The 23914-nt window shown below is 51.4% G+C and overlaps 1 protein-coding gene across 8 annotated transcripts in view; it reads right to left on the bottom strand.

The window, feature by feature from the left end:
* The window catches only part of PIP5K1C (phosphatidylinositol-4-phosphate 5-kinase type 1 gamma), a 48657-nt gene that overhangs the window by 12349 nt on the left and 12394 nt on the right, over positions 1 to 23914 (bottom strand). For all 8 annotated transcript variants that reach the window (XM_027668341.1, XM_027668343.1, XM_027668342.1 and 5 more), the window contains exons 2-10: positions 11376 to 11407; positions 9019 to 9105; positions 8587 to 8717; positions 7881 to 7998; positions 5881 to 6033; positions 3076 to 3375; positions 2356 to 2561; positions 1131 to 1214; positions 629 to 677 (exon numbers count right to left, since the gene is read on the bottom strand). In XM_027668341.1, the coding sequence (XP_027524142.1) occupies positions 629 to 677; positions 1131 to 1214; positions 2356 to 2561; positions 3076 to 3375; positions 5881 to 6033; positions 7881 to 7998; positions 8587 to 8717; positions 9019 to 9105; positions 11376 to 11407 (1160 nt within the window). The remainder of the gene's footprint in view (positions 1 to 628; positions 678 to 1130; positions 1215 to 2355; positions 2562 to 3075; positions 3376 to 5880; positions 6034 to 7880; positions 7999 to 8586; positions 8718 to 9018; positions 9106 to 11375; positions 11408 to 23914) is intronic.

Raw genomic sequence — 23914 nt, 5'->3', positions numbered from 1 at the left:
GCAACACAGACACCCAAATTCAGCCAAGGGTCTCTGTACATTTGAAATATTTTTGTTTAAAAGAGTAAAACAGAAGCTCTCTCTGCTTCTCATGTTCGACTGTGCTCCCATGACTTGGCATCTCCATGTTTCCTTTGCCACATTATTTAGGGAAGCCAGGAGATGCAATGCTGAAAAACAGCTTCCAAATCCAAGACTGTTCTTTCAGAAACACACACCTGGCTGCTGCAGCAGAGAGGCAGCAGGGAAACACGGGAAGGGATTTACTGGCAGAGAGCTTGTTGAAGTGGAAACAGCCTGTCACCAAAGGAACAGCACAGGGCTCCTCCACACCCCCAGGAACACACACACCTGTGCACTCCTGGTGTCACAGCGAGGAGGAGAGTGACAGATGGGAGCAGGGGAGGAAAGCTGGGAGCACAACAGCTCAACATGTGAGGAGGTGGAGTGAGCAAGGAAACCTGACTGGGAATAAGTGGCCCCACCCCGCTGTGCAGGCATGAGAGGCAAGAACTGCTCCTTTCATCAGCTGTAGCTGTGCCAGGTCAGGCACTATAAATAGCCAGGTAATGGCACCAGGTAATCCTGCTGAGGCCTGGCCAGCTCCTGTCTCTGCACAGGCACTCACCCCATCATGGACAAGGGCCTTCCAGGTGTGTTCTAGTTTCTTGATGAACCTAATTCCAGGGGAGAAGTGGAGAGAAAAAAAAAAAAGAGACAGATTCAGGCATGTACTCTGTACTGTCACCTTTCATACCCCAACAGGGGAGATCCCTGAGCTGCCAACAATTCCTCTGTCACAGGGACTGAGCTTTCCTCCAGCACCTCCACAGTCAGGCCAGGACTGTCAGGGAACACCACAGGGAAGGAGGAGCTGGGCTGGAAGAGGTGCAGACAACAGCCTTCCACCTCTGGAGATATGCTTCCCATACTGAGATGGGAAACTTCTTTAAGAGCAACTCGTCATCCTGGACAAATGGCTGAGTGTCCCCAGCTGTTCTAAGGACAGCTTGGGGCAGCCTTTCTACTCCTCCTCACTGTCTCCAGGAGAGGAAAACCTCCCTGCTGTCATTTGGTATTAAAAGAGATGTTACCACCCTGAAAGGACAGATGACTGCCAGGTTACCCACCTGTATGACTGCAGGATATCTATGATTCCTACGTGCAGCAGGAGACGCTCTCCTTTGCCATTCACTGCTGGGATCCCTCCCATCCTGCAGGCAAAGCAGAACCTCAGTGGGTACAGCCTCAACCAGAGCTCCTGTAACACCCCAGCCCTGGGGAAGGGCCACAGCACCCCCACAAGGGGCTCTGGTGTGGTGTCAGACACAACCCAAACCCCATGGGGTCACTTTGTGCACAGCCACGGGAGCTGACCTGGCCTGACCCCGCATGTCCTCGGGTCACTGCCTGTGTGGCCAAACACCACTGTCACCAGTGTCGTGTGGCACAGCCCTGCCTCGGCCACAAAGCACCACAGAGTTTTTTCTGTGCTACTTTATTCTGGGGATCAGGTTATTTATCAGGTCAGTGAGAGCTGTCTGCCAGTAGGGCAGCAAACCCTTAAGGATGAGGGTATTTCCAGTCCCATCCACACAAATATCATCCTGCCAAAGGTGCAGCAACCACAAGCATCAGCACACAGCCAAAGCACACGGGCACCAGGCAGGCCACTGCAAGTAATGATGCTGCATGAAAGACTGGAAATGCCACAGTATTATCTTGGCTCCACCAGGACAGATCTTCCTTCAAACCCAGAGCAGCTGGTTTCAGACGGCAACAAACAGCAAACTCCACCATTCCTTAGCAAGCCTGGTCCATAGAGCCTGGGATACAGGCACAGAGTCAGGGATACAGGCACAGAGCCCCAGATGGGGCACAGCACAGGACAGGTTTGGGGCAATCCCCCCAGCTCCAGCAGTGACTCCAGCACTTGGCTACATTGCTGTCTGCTGACCCCACTGGGATGGCCTCAGGGAACTGCCTGGGATTCCAAAGGTGGCAGTGATGGAGAACAAACTCCAAGCTACTGGGACCAGGCTGATCCCTACTTCTGCTCCAGTATTTAGGCACTGAGCTAGAACTGAGCTTGTGCCTCCTCCCAAATCACAGGTGGATGTTTAGAGGCTGTTACACAAGCTGAGAACCTACAGCCTGGCCTAGGCAGAGAAACTGCCAGAACCTTACAGAACTATTTCCCAGCCCAGCTTCCCCCTTTCCCACTGGCAGCACTACCACAATCCCAGGAGAGCTGCTCCTTGGAACACAGTTCCTGTGGGCCTCATTAGGGATTTCCCACTCCAGCCTCCCCCTCCTCCCCTCCCAGCAGCACAAGTGAGCTGAGGTTTCACCTACGTCTCGTCGGTGTCTATGGCCTCCCCCCGGGCAGCCCCTATCTGGATGGACTCCATGGCTGTGGAGTACAGGGCCTTCTGCCCCACGGGCCGCTTCTCATCCGACGTGCTGTGGGCTCCCTCGGCCAGCTGCTCCCGCTCCTGCTGGTCTATGTTATGAACCCCAAGCAGGAGGCTGTAGTCCATGATTTTAAAACTTTCCAATACCTACGGGTTAGTGTTGAGTTTAAGAACAAAGAATAAACTATATCAAACCAGCAGTTCAAATACAGCACAGATCCCAAAGCATGGAACAGCCCGTCCACATTCCCACCAACAATTCCTTTGCCAGAGCCTGAAAGTTTCTGAGCCAACAGTCACCTCTGGGCTTGACTGCACAGAGTTTGGCCATCCCACAATTACCCCAAAGGGCTGAAGACTTGCAAACAACATTTGTATCTGCTGCGCACTGATTGGGAAAAAGTATTTAGTTCCAGCAGAGCAGCTACAAGTGGAGCAGGCTGCCTAAGTGTGATGCACCAGGCAAGGGAACAGAGCCTTGGCCCACAGAGGCTGCCATGAGATCCAACTCCATGGCTTGGTTTTCAGGGAGAAGGGCAGGAGAAGGGATTGATCCTGCTCTGGGGTTAGCAGATTAGCAAGGTTCTCAATCACTGCTCTTCCTCATGCTTGAGAGCCACAGGGCTCCCTTACCCTGCTCCCCAAGCTGCCCCTTCCTTACCAGACAGTCTCGCTGCAATGTCTTCACCAAAGCACTGAAGGTGTCTGCATCCAACATCAGGCCCTCGGGCATGTCTTGGATGAAGTCCAGATCCTTGTACGTAGGGCTGGACTTTTCTTTTTCCTTCTTGGATGCCCGGCGTTTGTAGGTTGAGCCTTTGAGGTCGAATTTCAGGTGCATTTTCACCACTCGAGGCAGGATGTTGTTCATCACGACCACGCGGATGTTTTTGCCCCCGGACTGAACACAGTACAGTCCATAAAACTTGGGGAGCAGAGTCCGGGGGTTCTGGTTCAGATTCTGCAGCAGGGGTGGAAAAAAGCACAGAGGAAAGTCATTTGGGCAGAAAATTCCTGCTCTGTTCACCACAAAGCACGTCAACGGGTCTTGGAACAGCTGGACTTGGGGCTCTTTGCCTAGAGATTTTCTGAGCTTTACAGGGGCTCAGTGTACACATTGGACAAACTCCTGCATTTCAAGTGGCTTTAGGACCTGAAAATACAGGGCCTGAGATGCTCAGCACTCTCTGGGCAAATCACCAAGTCCGGAAATTCCCTGCTTTCCCCAAGAACACCAGCTAAAAAAGGGAAACCAAACTGGGAGAGAAATAAACACAATAAGTGGGAGCTTCAGGTTTAAAAATAACAGCTCTCTTGAACTCTTCACAAGTGTCAGAATCAAGAGCCGTTCTCTGGCCCAGAATAAACCAGGGACAGGATTATTTTTTTAAACAAAACAACATAAATGTTCTCCTCCTGTTACAGAGTTGCTTTATAAAGCAGTCAGCCAGAGAGCACGGATATCCTGCTTTGCTAGCATCCTTTTTTAGGCAGCAGTATGATTAGGAATGACATGACAGGCGGGATTTGCTTGTTCAGCTTTGGGCACGTTTGGGAAGGAAACAGAACATCTCTGCTCACTACAGCAGGAAGGACAGACCTGACAGGTTCTGACAGATGGCAAAAGCGTGACTGCATTAACATTTCATTCTCTTGTCATCTCACCTACCTGGGCACATCAGTGAGCCCTCTCTGAGAGGGCCAAAAGCAACAGAAGAAGTTAAACCAAATGCAAACAGCTTTAAAGTAACTCAGGATGAAACCACTCTGCTTCCTTTCCCTGATTCCTTTGATGTGGATGGTTCCCCAGGAACAGCACAGCAATCAGGGGTAGACCACAGAACCCACAGACAGTGTAATTCTACAACAGGTAGCTCAGAACTCTGCATCAGACAGGTAAGTTCAGTTTAATTCACTGACTGTCTGCCAGGGTGACTGCAGAATTAACAGTGCAACTCTACTGCCAGTTAAAGCCCCAGGAATGTGAGTGTCACCTGCAAAAGCAAGTGCCTGATCCATAGAATCCCAGATTGGTTTGGGTTGGGAGGGACCTTAAAGCCCATCCAGTCCCACCCCCTGCCATGGGCAGGGACACCTTCCACTAGCCCAGGTTTCTCCAAGCCCCATCCGACCCATCCTTGGACACTTCCAGGGATCCAGGGGCAGCCACAGCTGCTCTGGGCAACCTGTGCCAGGGCCTCCCCACCCTCACAGGGAGGAATTTCTTCCTGGCCTGGCTGTCATTTAGACACAGACACCCCATAACCTCTCTCCCTTGGGTAAATTTTCCTCGGTAAATACCGAGTGAGAAAAGGATTTTCACAAAGCCAGTGTAGGATCACATAAACCCACAGTACCAGGCACACAGATGGAGCAGCAGCATTGCTTCCCATCACCTTCTCCTCGACATCTCCACAACAAACAAATCCTTAGGTGGTTCTAACTGAATTTCAGAGCCCTCATTCATAAAGCTGGAGCCTCCAGCACAGTTGTGCAGGTAGACAGCTCCTACCTGATTTGATTTCTACACCAAAACAGAGGGTTTGGGTCCAATTTACTCTCACCCAATGCAAGTCTCTGGGTCTCAGTATCTTGCTTTGCCAGCCCTGAGATTTAGGCAGCAGCTCTCTGCAGGACTGGTGTGCAATGCTGGCTGTACTATGGGACCCTTCAGCTTGGAACTGCAGCCAGTGGGAGCCAGGACAACCAGCAGCTGCCTTCAGAGTAACTGCCAAACAGAAGGAATGGGGGAGATCCAGGGCCAGCAGTGGTTTCCCCACAAAATCAAGGTGGTTATTTATTGCCTGGAGAAAAGAGGCTCAGGGGGGACTTTCTCACTTTCTCTAACTCCCTGATAGGAGGGTGAAGCCAGGTGGGGGTTGGGCTCTGCTCCCAGGGAACGAGGGACAGGACAAGAGGAAACAGCTTCAAGTTGTGTCAGGGAAGGTTTAGGTTGGATGTTGGGGGAAATTTCTTCATGGAAGGGTTCAAAGAATGTGTGAACGTGGCACTTGGGGACATGGTTTAGTGGTGAACATGGTGGTGGTGCTGGGCTGATGGTTGGACTTGATGATCTTAAAGATCTTTTCCAACCTTACCAGTTCTATGATTCAACAGCCATCCTGAAATCCAGGCTGGGACAGACACACAGTGCCAAGTGAAGAGGAACAAACCAGTGCTGGGAAAAGGACACCCAGAAACACACATCTGGGAAGCCATTTTGAGGCCAGAACATGCCTCCAAGCTATGCCACAATTATCTGCCTCACATTTACCCATCTAGTTTACAAATAATCAGCAGAATTTGTGCTTCTGGGACTGGCTTTGTGACATGCTGTTAACTCTGTCCCTGGTATGGGGACAGGCCACAAGACAGCCAGGGGGAGGACATGCCCCGTGAGACGCTCTGGACAAAAAAGCTGCCAGGACAAACCCAAGCCAGGTCCGAGGTGCTGGGTGATACCCACCATGTAGTAGCCAGGAAGGAGCTTCTGTAGGAATTCAGCTTCCTTGTGCATCACAGTTTTTATGATGAATTCATCGTCGCTGGTGACGTAGAAGAGGGAGCCGCTGGCCCCGGGGTTGGACAGCTCGATCAGAGGCTCGTTACACAACGAATACTGGGGAGGAAAACAAAAAAAAGGTGAAGTTTTATCCCCTCCTTATTGCAGATTGAGTTCTACACCCTCGAGGGCCTTCCCCTGCATGTTGTCTCCCCGGGAGATCAAGGGGTAGCACAGCTCAAGTGAGAACTATTTTCATTATAGGTTAGGTCTGAGCAGCCAAGCTGATGGACAATTTACAATTAGAGACCAAGATTACAGTTCAGAGCATCCCAACTGCTCAGAATCCAGCTAATCATGTGGTTTCAGGGACATCCAGCCTTCCTAATGACATCTTATCTGCTCCCATTGTGCCTGTGTGCACGTATCACATTCAGGCTCTTCCAGCACATCATCGCACGCGCAGACGGACACGGGATTTTAGGAGACCAGACAATCTGCTCAGGGAACCACATCTCTCTGTGCTGGAGGGAACACCATGCACTGGCTGTTCTCAGCAGCCTCCCCTGGCCGTGTGCTCCCCTGTTCCAGAGGATTTTTACAGTCACACTTCACCCCCTCATGTGCTGGAAGCATGTGAAAAGTCTTAGCCGAGGTGTGCAGCCAAGGGGGATCAGCTCTGTGCAAGGGAGCTGAGCTGGGAGGACATTTCTAGCCATCAGGATGCAAACAGCAGGTCCTCAAATGAGGACATGCCCAGGAGCAGGGGAAAAAAAAAAAGGAGAAAGCACAAGCAGATGGACTTTGCAGCTCAGTGCCCACCCAGGTACCTGAGGGGGTCAGGGGGGCTCAGGGCAGGATCACAGAGGTGAGGTGGGGAGAGGGAGGTGGGGGGAGAAAGGAGCTGATCAGAGCAATAAATTAAATGTTCATCATTATGTACTGAAAACAGCTTTCAGCCCTGCACAGACTAACGATCCAAGACTTGATCAAGTTAATCATCTCATGCATAATTAAAGGCATTTGCTGCTGTGGCAGGCAAGAAACAATCAGGGGAAGCAGAAACAACAAATCAGAGCTGTGACCTTTGCAACTGAGGTAAGGCAGGCTCCTTGCCCTCCCAAGTTCTGAACTTGGCTGGCACAGGTGGGAATCACCACTACCCTCACACCAGGCACTGGCACAGGTTTGTTTCACTGGCAGGTGTTCAGCTACAACCACCCCTGTCTACAGGTGAAGTCAGACAAAAAGGGCTGTTCCAAAAGGGGAGGGTGTGCACTCATGGATGTGTTTCCTTCCCCAGTTCACACAGAACAGGACGTCACATATAGGCAAGGGCCCAAATTCAACCCCAGTGCACTCCAAGCCTGTACTCCAAGGTATTTGAAAACCAGCCTTTCCAGCTCTGAGGAGCTTTCAGAGCACAAGAACAAGCTGTGTTTTATTCCATCTTTGTAAGATGATTAAAATAACTACATTCACATAGCTCTCAAGTGAGTACACAAGGAAAAATTCCCATCTTTGTCCTCAGAGCCCCAGGGGACATTACAGGGTCGCACCCAGCAGAACACAACTCCTTTGGCTTGTAAACACAGTGAGTTATTGTTACCACAAGGACCAGAGAGCGAAGCCCATTGCAGGGTTTACACAGCTCACACTGTGTGCAGGTCACTGCTTCCCTCCAGAGCAGCCCAGCAGCTGCCACTCAGCAAACCCAGACTGAGAATCAGGCAGTGGGTTGGGTTGGGAGGGATCTTAAAGCCCACCCAGTCCCACCCCCTGCCACAGACAGGGACACCTTCTACTATCCCAGGTTGCTCCAAGCCCATCCAACTTGTCCTTGGACACTTCAAGGGATGGGGCAGCCACAGCTTGTTTGGGCAACCTTTGCCAGGGCCTCACCACTCTCATGGTAAAGGTAGATAAATGAGGAAGGACAGAGAAATCAAAAAATACATCCATACCAAATAATCATCTGGACGAATCCCAAAGAGCTCTCGGAAGTACCGGAAAGCCACTGGGGCGTAGGTCTTGAACCTGAAGTCGGCGTAGTGGTGAGCCGGGGTGAGGTTACTGCCTTCGCTGCACAGAACACACACAGGGCCTCTGTTACCACTCACCAGACAACTACAGTCACACCAACACTACCTGGTGTATTTAAGGTGAACTGAGCCTTGCAAAAAGACATCTCCGGAACAACAACCACCTCGCGTCTGTGGCAGGGCAACAGGAAAACAGGTTTTATGTTATCTGCCAAAATCTATTTCCAGAGAGTGAAGGAACAGCCACTTGCCAAGGAGAATATATTTACATAGAGAATATAGCTTTTATGAGCTTTGTTTATTCACAGTTAAAGAGCTCCCAGAAGGAGTTTCTTCCATCTCAAACATTGTATAATTTCATGAAAGAAATTCTAGACGGGCAGGTAGAAAGACGAGCACGTAGGAAGGGTAACAAACTCGAGCACCCAGTACTGCTTCCCTGTGCTTCCCTACAAGCCAGTGCACTGCAGAATCCAACACTTCCCACTGTTCTGTTTGTATGTCACAGTGCAGATTTAAAACATTCAGAGCATCCAACTCTGATCTAAAGACAGATGGAAGCTCTCTTGAAAAATCAGTGAGAAAAAGAAATAACTCATCTGTTTTTTCTTTTTCCCTTCTCCTTTACCTTGGGAAAAAAATGCTCTCCACCACATAGAAGTCCTGCATCAGGACATCTCTCTCTGGCTTGGAGCTCAGATTGCCCACAGTATATCCAATTCCCAGCTGGATGGCCCCCTTCAGAGTGGATGACGTGGTCTGGCAAAAGGAAAAGAACAGTCAGTAAGCATTTCACAGGAGATTATGGCAATAACATCCCCTGTATTTACAACACAGTCATGTCTGTGACTTCTGTGGGGTTGTCTTGGGCACTACACACTGCTAATCAAGTTCATCCAGCTGCTGAAGAGATGGATTAGGGCTCCAGGTTTGCTGTTTGCATGATTCTGCTGTCCAGGGGTGCTGTGTAAAAGCTCAATCAGATTGGTAACTATTGGGCCCCAACTTCTCTCAGCCTGTCACCCACACTTGGCTGCCCCCCCACTCCCCAAACCCAAACCTTTTTGTAGGTGGTTTCCCCAGAAGCATCCACGCTTCGGTGGCCAATCTTCTTTCCTTGGCCAGGCTGTCCTGGCACTGACGGTCCCTGCAAGGAGAGCACGTGGGTGAGGATCAGGGCAGGGGCTGAGCTGGCCACCAAGCACACCCAGAGCAGCACAGGCACAGCCATGCTCCCAACAGCTGTACTGCACACAGGGATCACTCCACTGCTGGAAAAAAACCTGCAGAGTGCCAACAGGTGCAACTGGCACCTGCAAACTTCACACAAGGCTGTTTGAATTATCCTTCCACCCCTCAAGAGTTTGAATAGCAACCCCCACTGCTCCCTGGGCAGAGCCCTCAGTGAAGAGCTTGGAAAAGATCCAGCTGCCAACATCCCCTGGTGCTTGACTGTGGTTTCCCATTGATTTACAAGTGATGTATTAAATCAAACAGCCCGAGAGGTTTGTTCTTAAGAACCCCACGCCCTCAGGTGTCACACCAACACCTCACGCTTCACTGGAGAGATCAGAGGCAGCTGACAGGGACAGCCCAGCCCAGCCCTGCTCCCACAGAGATAATCCAGTCAGCAAGATCTCATCAGTTTGTAATTCCAAGGCCGAGTCCACATGGGATGAACCCCAGGAACGGCTCTTCCACAGGTTTTGCGAAGAGTTCACAGAAATGCTATAGGCTGCCAGCACTTCAGGGTGACAACAAACCTGCTCCTGTCCCCTTCTCCTCTCCTGCTTGAGTCTGCCAGGCCTTTCTTTGCTGCAATCTGCTCCCTTTAACAAGCCAATGTAACCATGTTTTGGGAAGTTCTGTGCAGCTCCTCTTGCAGCCCTGGGTGTAGGGACCCTCTACTCCATCACCAAGCAATGTCTCACCCACTCCCAGGCTCTCTGCCAGTCGATCCCAGTGGACCCCAGAGCCCAGCAGGCAGCTAGAACTGCTGGTGAGCCACCAGCACCATTTTGGGGTTTGCTACATTGCAGGACAGCTTTGGATCTTCCTTTGAGCAGCACACAGAGAGATCCAAGGTCACTTCCCAAGTGACCCTGTTCTGTCCCTGTCCATTTCGAGTGCTGCACAGGCCCAGCTCTGAACTGGTGGCTCCAGCAGACAACGGATAATTTTGCTCAGACTAAGAAGTTCTTTGTGCTTTAGCTTTTAATCAAGAGCCTGCAGCTATTTCTGGTCAAACTGTTTGTCCTTCTTGTACTAAGGGGCAGTCTGAGTTCTCCTTCAAAAATCCCATTTCCTACCCTGTCTTATCAGCATATTGCTCCTGAGCACTCCTTCTCCCAGCAGCTGGGATCAGCTTATCCTCTCCTTCCAGCCTCTACCCAGCGAGCTGGATCCTGCTCCACACAAGCTTCAGCTGTGCCATCCTGCCTCACCAATGGCTCATCATCATCCTCACGACGTGATGAACAGACACAGGCAGTGGGAAGGGACAGCCATCCTAGAACTGCAGTGGCAAAAGCCTCTTCCAGCCTCTTGCTCTGCCTGTGGCTGTTTCCAGGGCAAGGAAAAGTGGGGGTGTTGGTGCACTGAACCAAGCAACCAACTTCCACAGAAGCTGAGCTTCCTACAACACCTATTTCTGGGGAGACAGAAAAGAATCAAGTGTCGCATTCCTGGCATTTTTTATGGGAAGATTTTGCTATTCTTGTGTACAAATGCTCATCATCCCAGGTGAGGAATGGGAAGGGGGATGTCAGAAAATTTGATCAAATGAAAATCATTTGAACATGATGCTCTAAACTGAGAGTGTGGGCTTCAGGGAACAGCTTTCAGGCACAGAGCCTCCTACCAGATTCCCTGCTGCCAACTGTGGGGAGTTTTGCTCCAGAAGGTAACAGTGACTCAGAACCTGTGACCTGGAATATCTCTGAGAGGAGATCAGTCCCTGGAGATGTTCCCCTGTTTTAGTGCTTAACAAATCACAGCCTCCCTGACTTGCTCCCAGGAGTGGGTGAGACCCAACACAGAGCCCCTGAGATGCCCCAACACAGATTCTCCTGTTACCACCTCCAGGGCCTGGGTGCCCCTGAGCCACTGATGTACAGGCATCGTGGATCACACAGCTAAAACTGGCCACATGATGGGCACAACCCCTCCATCCTCCCCTCTGTGCCTGTGGTGATGCCAACACAGGGACCCTGGAGACCTGCCACTAATTTTATTTCTCCCAAATAACAGATATCAAATTTCCAGTCATCTCATATGTATTACGAAATCTAGTTTTGCTAACAAACAAACCAACAAACAAACAAACCAAAACAAAAAAGGCAGGCAGAAGTGTTTTTTAGAGCTCTGTGTTCTCATTTCTCCACACAGGACTGTCAAGCCCAGCTTTACAAAGCTCACCTCAGTTACAGTTGTCCTCTTTGGGGCCAGACCTGCAGAGAGAAGGGAAGAGGATCAGGAAAAGTAGGGATGTCAGGAAGAAAAAACCAACAACCCAACCACCAAAGCTACAAGAAAACGGCCCAATGTCTTTTCAAGCCTTTAGAGCATCTGGTTTTGCTTGGTTTTCAGCTTCACTAGAGCAAGAATTTGAAGGTACAGGAGTCACACAAACACTTTCACATTCAGAAGCACAAAAATGCACATTTTTTCCTAGCAAAAGCATTTCCTAGAGGCTTCAGCAGAGAGTTCTCACAAAGCCCTGCTGCCCCATTAAGCAAAGGGTCCACACTGTGCTGGAGAGTCAGTCTGTACAAGCCCAGAGACACTCCTGAAGCTGCTTTCCAGCCACTCAGTAGGCACTTGACAAACTATATTGATAATTGAATCTATTTATAGAATCCAGTGTCCAAATATATCACACAAATGAACGCATCATTTATCTTTACTGCTGCCTTGGGAGAAGCCACTGCTGCTGCATTACAGCCAGTGGTGAAAATTAGGGTTTTGCCTCAAGCTCTCAGATATGTAATCAGAGCTGGAAACACAGGCCCAAACCCTCTGACACGAGGACATCTCCCTTTCTTAAGAAGTGGCTTAATTTCACAAGAGACCATTGAGTGGAGCTTTGAGCCTTCTACTCAAGAGGGGTATCTACACTCAGACTGGGGGGAGGTCCTTCTCCAGGGGGAGTGGATGTCCTCCAGCCCTCCTGGCTGGAGAGCAGGAAAAGCCCCAGAGGATCCAGACAAATTTCTGCTGCTTCAGCATCCCCTCCCCATTTTGACAATGGTTTACCTGGGGTACCTGCTCAGCCCCCTCAAAGACAGGCAGTGATGCTGCTTCAGGGCTTGTTTCAGAAGGAGCCTGAGCAAGAAGTTGGGCATAACTTCAGTACCTGAAGGGGCTCCAAGAGAGCTGGAGAGGGCCTGCAGTGACAGGACAAGGGGGAATGGCTTCCCACTGACAGAGGGCAGGGTTAGATGGGAGATTGGGAAGGAATTCTTCCCTGTGAGGGTGGGGAGGCCCTGGCACAGGTTGCCCAGAGCAGCTGTGGCTGCCCCATCCCTGGAAGTGTCCAAGGACGGGTTGGATGGGGCTTGGAGAAACCTGGGCTAGTGGAAGGTGTCCCTGCCCATGGCAGGGGGTGGAACTGGATGGGCTTTAAGGTCCCTTCCAACCCAAACCATTCTTGGATTAGATGATAATGGGAGCACGATGTTCTGCAGATGACAACCCCACCAGGGAAGGGTATGACTCAGTTACATTTTGGGAAATATTTCAGACGCTGGGAAGCAAATAAACAACAAACCAGCAACATTGTTCTGTTTTAAACTGTGCTCCCAGTGCCCAAGTTCTGCATCAGGAACAGAATCGCAGGACTGCAGTGAAGCTCTGCAATCCCACTCCCTGCGCTGCACAATCCCAGCTCAGGCAGGAGGAGGGCAGTGAGTGGAGCAGGATCCCGAGGGGGCAGAACAGCTCCCCCCTGTCACCCACCTGGGCCAGGACCCCTCAGCCAACGGGGTGTCACTGACACAGGTGGGTGACACACCACGAGTGATGTGAACCTGTCACTCCTCCAGCTCTCCAGGACTGCGCCAGCACGTGGCTCAGGACCACTGTGAGCTCCAACTGTGATGAAAAATTAAGTTCTTTGGCCTAAGCCAACAAAATTTTTGAACAAAACGCCCTGCGGTGGCCTGGAGAGCAGGAAATAAGGCACTAAGTGAGCATTTAGCTAATGAACTTTCAGGACACGAGCTGGAGCAGCAGCTCCAGACCACTGGGGAATCCAAAAGGGGAAATGCTGCTCCAGATTGAACACTGGAAATCGCTGGGAACACACAGAGGCCAAGAGCCCCAGGCCAGGAGAATGTGCTCTCCTGCCACGGCTGCCACTGCTCTCCCACCGCACTAATCTCGTTTCTGCACTTTGTCACAATTCCAGAGCAGGAGATTATCTTTAATTTTGTGATAATTACCACAAGCTGCTTTCATTCCCAGCTTTTAAGTGTCTGCTGCTGTACACGTACCAAATGTGGAATCAACACCAACCGTCTGCATGAAGGAAAGGTACTGGAGGTGAAGAACCACAGATCTCCAGGAGAAATGATGCCTGAGGTGGGCAAGAGCATCCCCAGCAAAACCTCCCCCAGCCCACACCAAAAATAAAAAAAATCAGCTCTGTAAAATCAACTTATCTAGGCAGAAAATGTAAAAATCTTCCACTGGCTCCTCCGTGCGTGGCACAGGGCCGTGCTCGGCTCAAACGAGCTGACAGATGGCCTGGCAGAACCTGATTTAACTCCAGCTCCAGGGGTTACAGAGCCACGAGACAGCGCTGGGGTTTGCGGGAGCTGCTGCGGGAAGTTTTGACACTTAACGAGATAATTGAAATGATTCTTATCCGATTTGGTTTTCGGCTTAGCCAGGGTGTGCTCAGAAATGTGATGGATGAGCAGCTCCGGAGGGGAAACCCCGGGATGAAACCCCAACTTTCTGCCCTGCCTGCAGCCCCTGCCTGGGCTCTGCCGGGCGCTTCGAGCACGCTTGACCTGCTGCCTTCAGTTCTGTTCTCATCTGTGCACGGCTTTGAGTGACCCTGTCCCAACCCTCCAGCTCCTACAGAGCCTCTGAAAGGAATGCTTCAGTTTTGGATTCAGCAATTCCCATCTCGGATTTAACTTCTGGTTTTTCCCATATTTCTCTATTCACAGGCCATCCCCACCACGGCACTGACACCCTGCAGGACAGGCAGGAAAACCTCTGCACCTTGTCTGACACAGGAAAGGGCTCTCGAGTTTCAGCTCTACCAGCCAGAGGAGCAAAACCCCCACAGGATGAGGGTAGTGAGGCCCTGGCAAAGGTTTCCCAGAGCAGCTGTGGCTGTCCCATCCCTGGAAGTGTCCAAGGCCAGGCTGGACAGGGCTTGGAGCAACCTGGGCTAGTGGAAGGTGTCCCTTCCACTTCCTTCAAAACCAGCTAAGGCAGGTTGACTTGCCAAAGCCCTTCGTTATCAAAAGAGTCATAAGAGGTTTCTGTCTACTGGAAAGGAATTTCTTAAGACAGTTTACAAAAATCCAGGATAAGCCTCGTTTAAGTTCACAGAATCCTGGAATATCCTGAGTTGGAAGGGACCCACAAGGATCACAGCATCCAACTCCTGGCCCTGCCCAGGACACCCCAACAATCCCACCCTGTCCCTCAGGGCGTTGTCCAAACGCTCCTGGAGCTCTGGCAGCCTTGGGGCCGTGCCCACTGCCCTGGGGAGCCTGGGCAGTGCCCATAAGATCTAATAAAGCAGTTTTCTTTATAAGACAGGTGTATACACACACACATTTATAAATTGTAACTATCTGATACTTTATGATGGCCTAGAGAAGTCAAAACAAATCTGAATAACCAGTAGGTTTATCTGGGCTCCTTTCTAAGATCAGAACTGCTGCAGCATCTTTAATAAAAGCTTCACTTTATTAAAGTGTTTATGAGGACAACGTGACTGCAACTAAAAATATGTGAGAATATAAATGCCAAATAAGCTCCTCAGCAGGAGGTTGCACCAGCAGGAGCCCCCCAGAAATCCAGCACACCAGAGACCTGCAGTTTGCCACTTGCTCCCAGCCTGATCTGGTGGAAGATGTCTGTGTCCATGGCAGGGGATGGAACTGGATGAGCTTTAAGGTCCCTTCCAACCCAAAACATTCTGGGGTTCCATGAAATCCTGACACGTCACACACTCCCCGAAGGAGATCTGTATCTCATTTTAGACTTTCTCCATTGAGAACAAGACAATGTGACACACCTGAGCAACCCACCTGGACGACAAGGAGAGGTGGAGGCTGTGACCAGGACACTGCAATTCACTGTTCCATCAGACCCCTCAAACACAGACCTGCCCAGGTAATGCCTTACGGGCAAAATCAAAACCAAGACTGCCAGGACAGGAGCTGTGGAAGTTAAAAGCTCCACATGTGAGTTGCAGTGGAAATAGAGAGAGAAAGGCTGGAAATGAAATGCATCCATCAAAAGAAGCAGCTGATAATGCCTGTAAGGGATTGCTAATAGAGACAAATTAAAACCAAGGGGGAGTGGGGGAAGGCAATTCAGCAAATCATAGAATGGTTTGGGTTGGGTTAAAGCTCATCTTGTCCCTGCCATGGGCAGGGACACCTTCCACTAGCCCAGGTTGATCCAAGCCCTTTCCAACCTGGCCTTGGACACTTCCAGGGATGGGGCAACCACAGCTGCTCTGGGCAACCTGTGTCAGGGCCTCTTCACTCTCACTGGGAAGAATTCCCTCCCAATCTCCCACCTAACCCTGCCCTTTGGCAGTGGGAAGCCATTCCCCCTTGTCCTATCACTTATATACCCTTGTCCAAAGTCCCTCTCCAGCTCCCTTGTGAGCCAGAAACATTAGAGTTGGGAAGCAGCCCTGGAGCCAGCACAGCAGCCAGTCCAGCTCCCTGAGGGGCTGGCACGAGCATCAGGCTGTGTCCAAAGGGAGAGGCAAAAGCAACTCTGAATTTCCTCTCATATCCAACACGTGTGGCTCCAGCTCCCAGCACACAGAGCAGGCAGCACAGGGCAGTCCTGGAAGGGGAGGAGACACCACAGGAAGCAGGAGCTGGACTCTCAGCAACCCCCTGGAGAAGGCAGCTGAGAACAACCTGCCCTTCCCAGGCAGACAGGATCACCTCCTGTTGATCATTTAACACATTTTCTTCCCATAAACCAATGCAATTTGATTCAGATGAGAAACGCCAAGGAAGGCACAATACTACATAAAAAATGTGGCATCTCTTGGCAGAAAAAGCTGCAGCTGCTCTGCACCCTGGGGATGGATCACTGCTCCTGCCATCCAGAGAGCTTGGAGAAATAATACAGAAACAAAGCAATCTGAGATAAATTCTTTTTGTTATATAGAACCTACATATAGCTTTGCCACCTAAATGCATCTGTTTTTCCCTGGAGCACTGGCTGACTGATTTTTGGGATCATCCACATCAAACTGGCGCTGGTTGAACCCAGCCCACTCTCTCTCCAGCCTGGTTCATCCTGTCCATCCCCGTGCTCAGGCAAGGCTGCTTCCATCCCTGTGGGCAAGGGAGGAGAGACCCAGCTCTGATGCATCTCCAGCGCAGGTAGCTCCACATTCCTCAGGACACTTTAGCCACCATCAAAAGTCCAGCAGCTATTTGCAGACAGAAATGCTGGCACCACCGGGAAGCATCCAAACTGGGCTACCAGGAGCAGCCAGAGGTGAGTAATCCCATTTAATCCCACCTTGGCTGCCCTGCTCTCCTCCCTGCCCACACTGGCTCCGTGCCTTGTTCCAAGCACACAGGAGCCACCTTCGCTCTGGAGAGGGAAGATGACATTGGCACACCAGGATCTGCTGCCCCAGCTCCATGTGCTGCACTCTTCCCATGGCCTTTGTCTTTGTTTATCTGAGCAGAAACTTTGGTGACAGGGACAGCAAGGCTTGTTCAAATAAATGGCTCCTAAGAATGGCTTATACAAATTAAGGGAAGGAGTTTAACGTGCCAGCTGGGCAGGCCAGGGCTCTGGGGCACTGCTGTGGTACCTGCTGACAGCAGTGCCACCACTGATCACTCCTTTCCACCCTGGGCAAGGACAAGCTCTTCCATTAACTGGAAACAGGCAGGTAGGTGGGAGTCCCAGTCCCACCCCAGCCACTCCCTCAGGTTTCTGACCCCCCCAGTCCTGCCCCAGCCATCCCATCAGGTTTCTGACTCCAAGACTCCCCTGGCAGGACTCCCCAGGGATCAGCCACTGATCCTGTATTCTACAGCCCAACTCGCCAATCAAAGCAAACTTCCAGCTTATGGAGCATCAGCACTGCCAGGGACTGCCACAAAGGGATGATGCTGCAGTAAAGGCACCTACCAGCCTCGTTTATTTTTGGGTTTACGCAGAAACTCTTTCTGCCTCAGAAATAAATCCATTTATCCCAGCTCAGGGCAGAAGATGAAGATGCCGCTGGGGGGTTAACACATCCCTTCCTCATCCTCAGCTGCTGGTGTCACTGTATCCGGGGTGCAGCACCCCGGGTCCAGCTCTCCTCGGGGAGCTGAGCCAGGACATCACCATGCTGGAGCGTTTCCTTGACAACTCCCGGGAAAAGCGCTTACTGCACCCGAGTCCAATTACGGCGAGGAACGAGCAGGACAAGAGCAGGGAAATGAAATTTAAAAAGAACTGATTTGTTTTCTTGTTTCAGATCAGCTGCCTGTAGGAAAAAGGGACAATTTCGGAGTGCTGAGCCCCCAAAGCGTGTGACACAGTGACAAAAAGCTAAACAAAAATCCCATCAGGAGCAGCACACAATAGCTGCCACCCGGCAGCGGAACAGGCTGCAGCCGCTCGGCTCCGTAATTATGCAATCCAGTGGGATGTTCGGGCAAACATCTGTTCCATGGGAAAGGTGCAGCCTTATCTGAACACAGTGTTCCTGCTCCCTTCCACGCTCCGGTCACAGGAGGATTGGGGAGTGGAACAACACACGCTCCCCGGCACGTCCCCTGTGGGCAGCGGGGGCAGGAAGGCGAGAGGCTCCCAAGGTCACGCACCCGGCAGTGCCTCTTCCCAGCCTCTGGCTTCTCTCCTTATTACAACCTGCAAGTCCAAATCTGCCTACCAGCACTCACAACAAAGCCTGGTCGGGATTAGAGACAGCAAACATGGCAGCAGGAAGCGTCACCTCTGCAGGACAGAGCCAGCTCTGCCCCTGTGACGACACAGAGGTGCCACTAAAACCACGACGCCAATTTAGAGCGAGGCCGTAAAAGGCTGAAGGACTTTGAAGCTACATTCCTCACAATCATCCAAAACAGCCAGAGCAACATCCAGCTGCTCCTTACCTTGGCTCAGGGGTAGGATAAGCTTCACATTCCCTACTAGCAGGTTCCAACCCACTGAATCCATTCACTGGAGCATCTCCTGGCTGCCCAGAGCTGAGGTTCAGCAGCGAGAGGACACAGAACCTCCTGTTGCCTTTCTAGTCATGTTGCAAAAACACTGGGGACCTGAACATAGCACATAACCCCTAGGCAGCCCCTGGGACTCTTTCTGCGTGTCCAGATGGAGTTTCCAGCTGCCACAACATCCCAGAAAGTTGTTTCCCAACCCCAGGTCACAGAAGCACAAGACAGCCAAGGAAATGATTTCCCTCCTTCGTTTTCCAAGCATCCCTATCTCCCTGCCTGGAGGGTCCTGCTGAGAAGCAGGATCCAGGACCTTTAACATGTCCTATCTCTGTGCAGGGAAGGATGCCCACCTCCATCCTCCATTATGCTGCTCTCCCAGTGCCACTAATAAAGAGTAAGAAGCTCGACCTGACTAAACCGAGGTTACACTCTGCCTGCCAGAGTCAGAACAGTTCTTCTGCCCCCAATACCCAGAGTTTGCAGCATGGCACAGCTCATGAATTTGGATGCTTGGGGCTTAAGGTCAGCCCTCAGCATCTCCTGACCAGGTAGGGATTAGAGCTGCTGGAGGCTCTTCACCAGCTGACCTTGGCAAGCTCCCTCAGGAAGTCGCTGGCTCTGTGAGGCCACCTGGAAGGCAGGAGCCAGGCACAGGACAGGGAATTGCTGGCTGGAAAAAGGATACATTCACTGTAGTCAACCCCAAAATTACTTACACTGATAAAGAGCACAGGATATTGTTACTGAGAGGGCAAACTCCCTTTAACTAGTGCAGGAGGATGTCTTGGCACATCAGCTTGGCTCCCTTTCCAATATTCTTTCTCTGGGTATCCCAGAAAGGATCTCAGCCTGTCTGAGGAGAGCACTGGCAAGGCAGAATCATTGCAGCTGCTTGCAGGAGCAGCACAGCAGCTTCAAAGAGCGTTGGATTGCAGGCTGGATGAGAGAGTGACAAACCATCCCCACAATTTTATCTCTCACAGAGGTTTCTGCACCTCTGATCCGGGAGGGATGGGCCAGATTACTCATCACTTCCACCATTTAAAAGTGTTTTCCTATAGATCCTACCTCAAAGAGAGCTGACCCCTTGCTCATTCACCAGCAGGAATAATCCTAATCTATTTTAGTCTGAGAACAGAAGAACACAACTCAAGAAAGATATCCACCTCCACAAATTTTCTGTTTTCTGACCTTTCAAAAAAAACATGTTGAACTTGTTACTACAGTCTCAGCAGGTAAGGAAATCTATCTGAAGTTTCCCAGTAACCACCTACCACAACACTAGGACATAGAGAAGTCACCACAGTCAACACATCTTTAAACCCGTGGGATCCCAGCATCCCAACTAACAGCAATCTCCAAAGGGAAAACAGCTGCTCTGTCTGCAGGCCACCCTTCACACGTCATCCTGAAGATGCACCTGGATTTTTAACGAGTGGGGTATTTCCTGATTTACCCCGTAGCCAAAGCTGCTCGGCTAAATCCTCTAAAACTTAATTCCACTCTGGCTAATGTCACCTGACAGAGATTTTCTGAGGGTGCTCAAGCACTGGAGACTTGAAAGGGGATTTCAGTGCAGGGTTATGCACAACATGCGTCACTGGAGATAAAGTCCTTGCACTCAGCCTGATGTGAGCAGCCAAGTCCTTCACCAAACACCTCCTGGTTGCCACAGGTGCTGCTGACAACACTGCAGGAGAGATTTGCACCCCAATGCTGAGGACAAGGCCTGGGTAGGAGAGGAGAGGGGGACATCTGTAACTTCTACCTGTTTCAAAAACAGACATCCAGGCAAAAGCAGCAGGTTGAATTTCCAGGCCTGTTTCTAGAGTGTGGTTTGTGATACAGCCCTCAAAGGGCACGAGCTCTACACAACTCAGACAGGGTTTTCAAGTTGACCAGGTACCACTGAAAATTAAGAAAACGTGCTCAGAATGGCAGAGCAGTGACACATCTTTGTTTGAGAGATCTTGGTGATCTTGGAGGTCTTTTCCAACCTTAATGGTCCCATGATTCTATGATCTACTTCTAAATAAACCTGAGTTGTTGGGGATGTAACATGGAGAAACCCAAGCTCTCCAGGCTGCAGGACTGGCTTATCTGAGCTCAACTGGCACCAAGTGATCAGAGATTTCTTGGCCTCGTTCAAAACTCACTATCCCAACTCTGCTGCTTCCCATCAGCGTGTCCCCTGCCTGCCCCCCACCACTGCCTGAGCCCTTCCTGCACAGCCCACCCAGACCCTGCACACAACAAGGGAGCAGCTCTTCAGAAGCAAACTCTGCTTGATCCATCCCAGCTACTGCAAATCCTTCCCAGATGGATCCTGGGCTGCGTCAACCAGCAGGTTGAGGGGGTGGATTCTGCCCCTCTGCCCTGCTCAGGTGAGACCCCCCTGCAGAGCTGCCTCCAGCCCTGGGGCACCAACAGCACAAGGATGTGGAGCTGCTGGAGAGAGTCCAGAGGAGGCCACAGGGATGCTCCAAGGGCTGGAGTCCCTCTGCTCTGGAGCCAGGCTGGGAGAGCTGGGGGGGTTCACCTGGAGAAGGCTCCAGGGAGAGCTGAGAGCCCCTTCCAGGGCCTAAAGGGGCTCCAGGAGAGCTGGAGAGGGACTGGGGACAAGGGATGGAGGGACAGAACAAGGGGAACGGCTTCCCACTGTCAGAGGGCAGGGATAGATGGGAGATTGGGAAGAAATTCTTGGTTGTGAGGGTGGTGAGGCCCTGGCACAGTTTGCCCAGAGCAGCTGTGGCTGCCCCATCCCTGGCAGTGTCCAAGGCCAGGTTGGACAGGGCTTGGAGCAACCTGGGCTAGTGGAAGGTGTCCCTGCCCATGGCAGAGGCGTGGGATGAGAGGAGCTTTAAGGTCCCTTCCAACCCAAACCATTCTTAGATTTGAGGACCCGACCCCTCCCTGGACAGGCCAACACCTCCCTTCTCCCCCAGACTGAGTGGGCTGGTACTCAGGAGGGGTCCTGAGCCTCCAGTTCTCTCCTCCACTGGGGTTCTGTGAACAAATGTCCCCCAAAGCCACAGCAGCTCTGGACAGACAAGACCCTGTGCTGTGAAACTGAGGAAGGATCTCCAGGGCAAAAGCTACTGACACAAGGTGTGGGGGGTGGAGGTTAAGAATAAATTCATGTTATTGCTTCACCAATGAGTTCTTTTCTCACTGGCCTTGTTAAGGTCTCTTCTGCTCTCTGTCACTCAAGTGGTTTTGGTCAGGTGCTCCTGCTCTGCTCTAACGAAGGCACCTGAACAGATGGAACAAAACAAGCCACAGTAGAACAAGCTCAAAAGGTGGAGTGTGCTGCCAAAAATCGTAACTCAACGTTTCTCCTCTCCCTGGGATCCTGGCTGTAGCATGGCAGCTAGTGACTCAGCTAGCAGTTGAAAATAAGGTACCTAAAAAATAACTTAAAAATTTTAAAAAACACTTCTAGAGCTCTTAGTAGGAAATTCAAACAGGTGAGACACACAGAGAGGGCAGGAAGAGGTAACCTGGTGCCCATGCTGGGCTACAAGGATGTCTCAGTTGCATTCCACCAAAGATCAAGGACAGCCTCCTCCAGTGCAGGCAGCCACGAGCTGAAGGACAGGTTGGTTCTGGCACAGACCTGCAGCCTGCTCAAAGCTGGGGCAGGACAGCCACTTCTCCAGCCCAGCTTGGAGGACCTGCACTTGGAGGCTGAGCCAGGCATTTATTACTTCTACTTAATCAAGTGCAGCAATGCCCATTTATTTACTCACTTGGGAAGCAGATCTCCAGACTCTGCACAGGTACGTGCCCAAAGGAAGATGTGAAAGAACAAAGAGCAAAATCCAAAACAGCACTCAGGCTCCAAAGGTGCTGAGCAGGCAGAACTGAGGCTCTTCAGGATCCAGTTCTCCCCAACCCCTCTTAGCCCCCCTGGTGCTGAGGACCTGCAGATTTCTGGCACTGTTTTCCCTGAGGCTCAGCACACACTCGTACCCAGCGCAGCCACAAACCCCTCTGGGAGCAGTGCCAGTTTGGGATCCAGCAGAGCAGAGCCCACGGTCATGGTGTTGTGCTCACTCTTGGTGTCCTGCACTCACTTGGGATAGATGAGTGGTCAAGGTCTCTGTGATGTGATGCTGTGGTTTCTGGGATGTGTCTGACAGCAGACTCTCATCAGGTGAAAGACAACAAGTTACCACGGAGCTGAACTTCAGCCAGCTGGGTCAGCCCTCTTCCCAGCTTTCCAGAGCCCCCAGCTCTTGGGCTGTGTGTCTCGGAGCAGCCCTGCTCCAGTGAGAGAGCGGAGGAGGAAAGGCATTTCCTAAACACAGGGGACTACAACTGCAAACACAAGTGACCATCTCAGGAGGAGCCCAGTCTGGCTGCCCACAGAGCTCACACACGTGCATTGACATCACTCCATAAGCTCCAGATGCAACCGGGAACAACTTCTGGTCTCCCGGGGCCTAAAACAGAGCCCTGAACCATGAACAACTTGAGTCCTTCTCAGGGCTTTACTCAGCATCTGCCCAACTGGGGATGCCCTTAGGAATCATGGAATCATTAAGGTTGGAAAAGACCGCCAAGATCACTAAGTCCAACCTTCACCAAAGCCCCCCATGCCTGCTAAACCACATGGCAAAGTGCCACATCTGCTTGTTTTTTGAACACTTGCAGGAGTGGTGACTCCACCACTGCCATGGGCAGCCTGTGCCAATGCCTGACCATTCTTTCCATGAAGAAATTTTCCCTAATATACAACCTGAAAATCCCTTGGCACAACTTGAGGCCTTTTCCCCTTGTCCTGTCCCTTGTTCCCTGGGAGCAGAGCCTGACCCACCCTCCCATTCCCCCCTCCTGTCAGGGAGTTGTAGAGCCAGAAGTTCACCCCTGAGCCTCCTTTTCTCCAGGCTGAGCCCCTCCAGCTCCCTCAGCTGCTCCTGGTGCTCCAGACCCTTCCCCAGCTCTGTTCTCTTCCCTGGACACGCCTTAAACCGTAAACATTTCTTGTTGTGAGGGGCCTGGAACTGACCCCAGGATTTGAGATGGAGCCTCAGCAGTGCCCAGCACAGGGGGACAGTCACTGCCCTGGCCCTGCTGGACACAATTCAAGCCAGTAGCACAGAGTGAAACTTCAGTTCAGCATTTCTGAACCCAGAATCTCATGGGTTCTTTAATACTGTTTGCTAAGACTTCAATAAAACAAGAAATTAATTTGTTCCCCTGAACCAGAACACTACAAGGCTGGATTGGCCAAACACGCTGCCACTGACCTGCAAAGGAGGGGGGGAACCACACAATCTGCTCCTGTGTTGGGAGAGAAACAGAAGCCACAGCCAGGCACAGACACATCAAATGTTCACTGGGAAAAGCGTCTCCAGGAGAACACCCAGACTCGGGCTCGGGTTCTCCTCCCAGCTGCCAGCTTTCTGATTTATGGTGGGGGGGCGGGTTGTGGGGTGGAAGAAAGAGACAGAAGGGAGTGGTGACACTGCCCAACACCGACGTAACTGCTCTCAACAGGGAGTAAAGGATACCCCGGGCTGACATGGGCAGTCCCATGGCTTAAAC

Source organism: Corapipo altera, unplaced genomic scaffold (assembly GCF_003945725.1).
Source record: "Corapipo altera isolate COAL_440 unplaced genomic scaffold, ASM394572v1 231, whole genome shotgun sequence".
Lineage (NCBI taxonomy): Eukaryota > Metazoa > Chordata > Aves > Passeriformes > Pipridae > Corapipo > Corapipo altera.
This window is presented reverse-complemented; position numbering and strand designations above follow the sequence as displayed.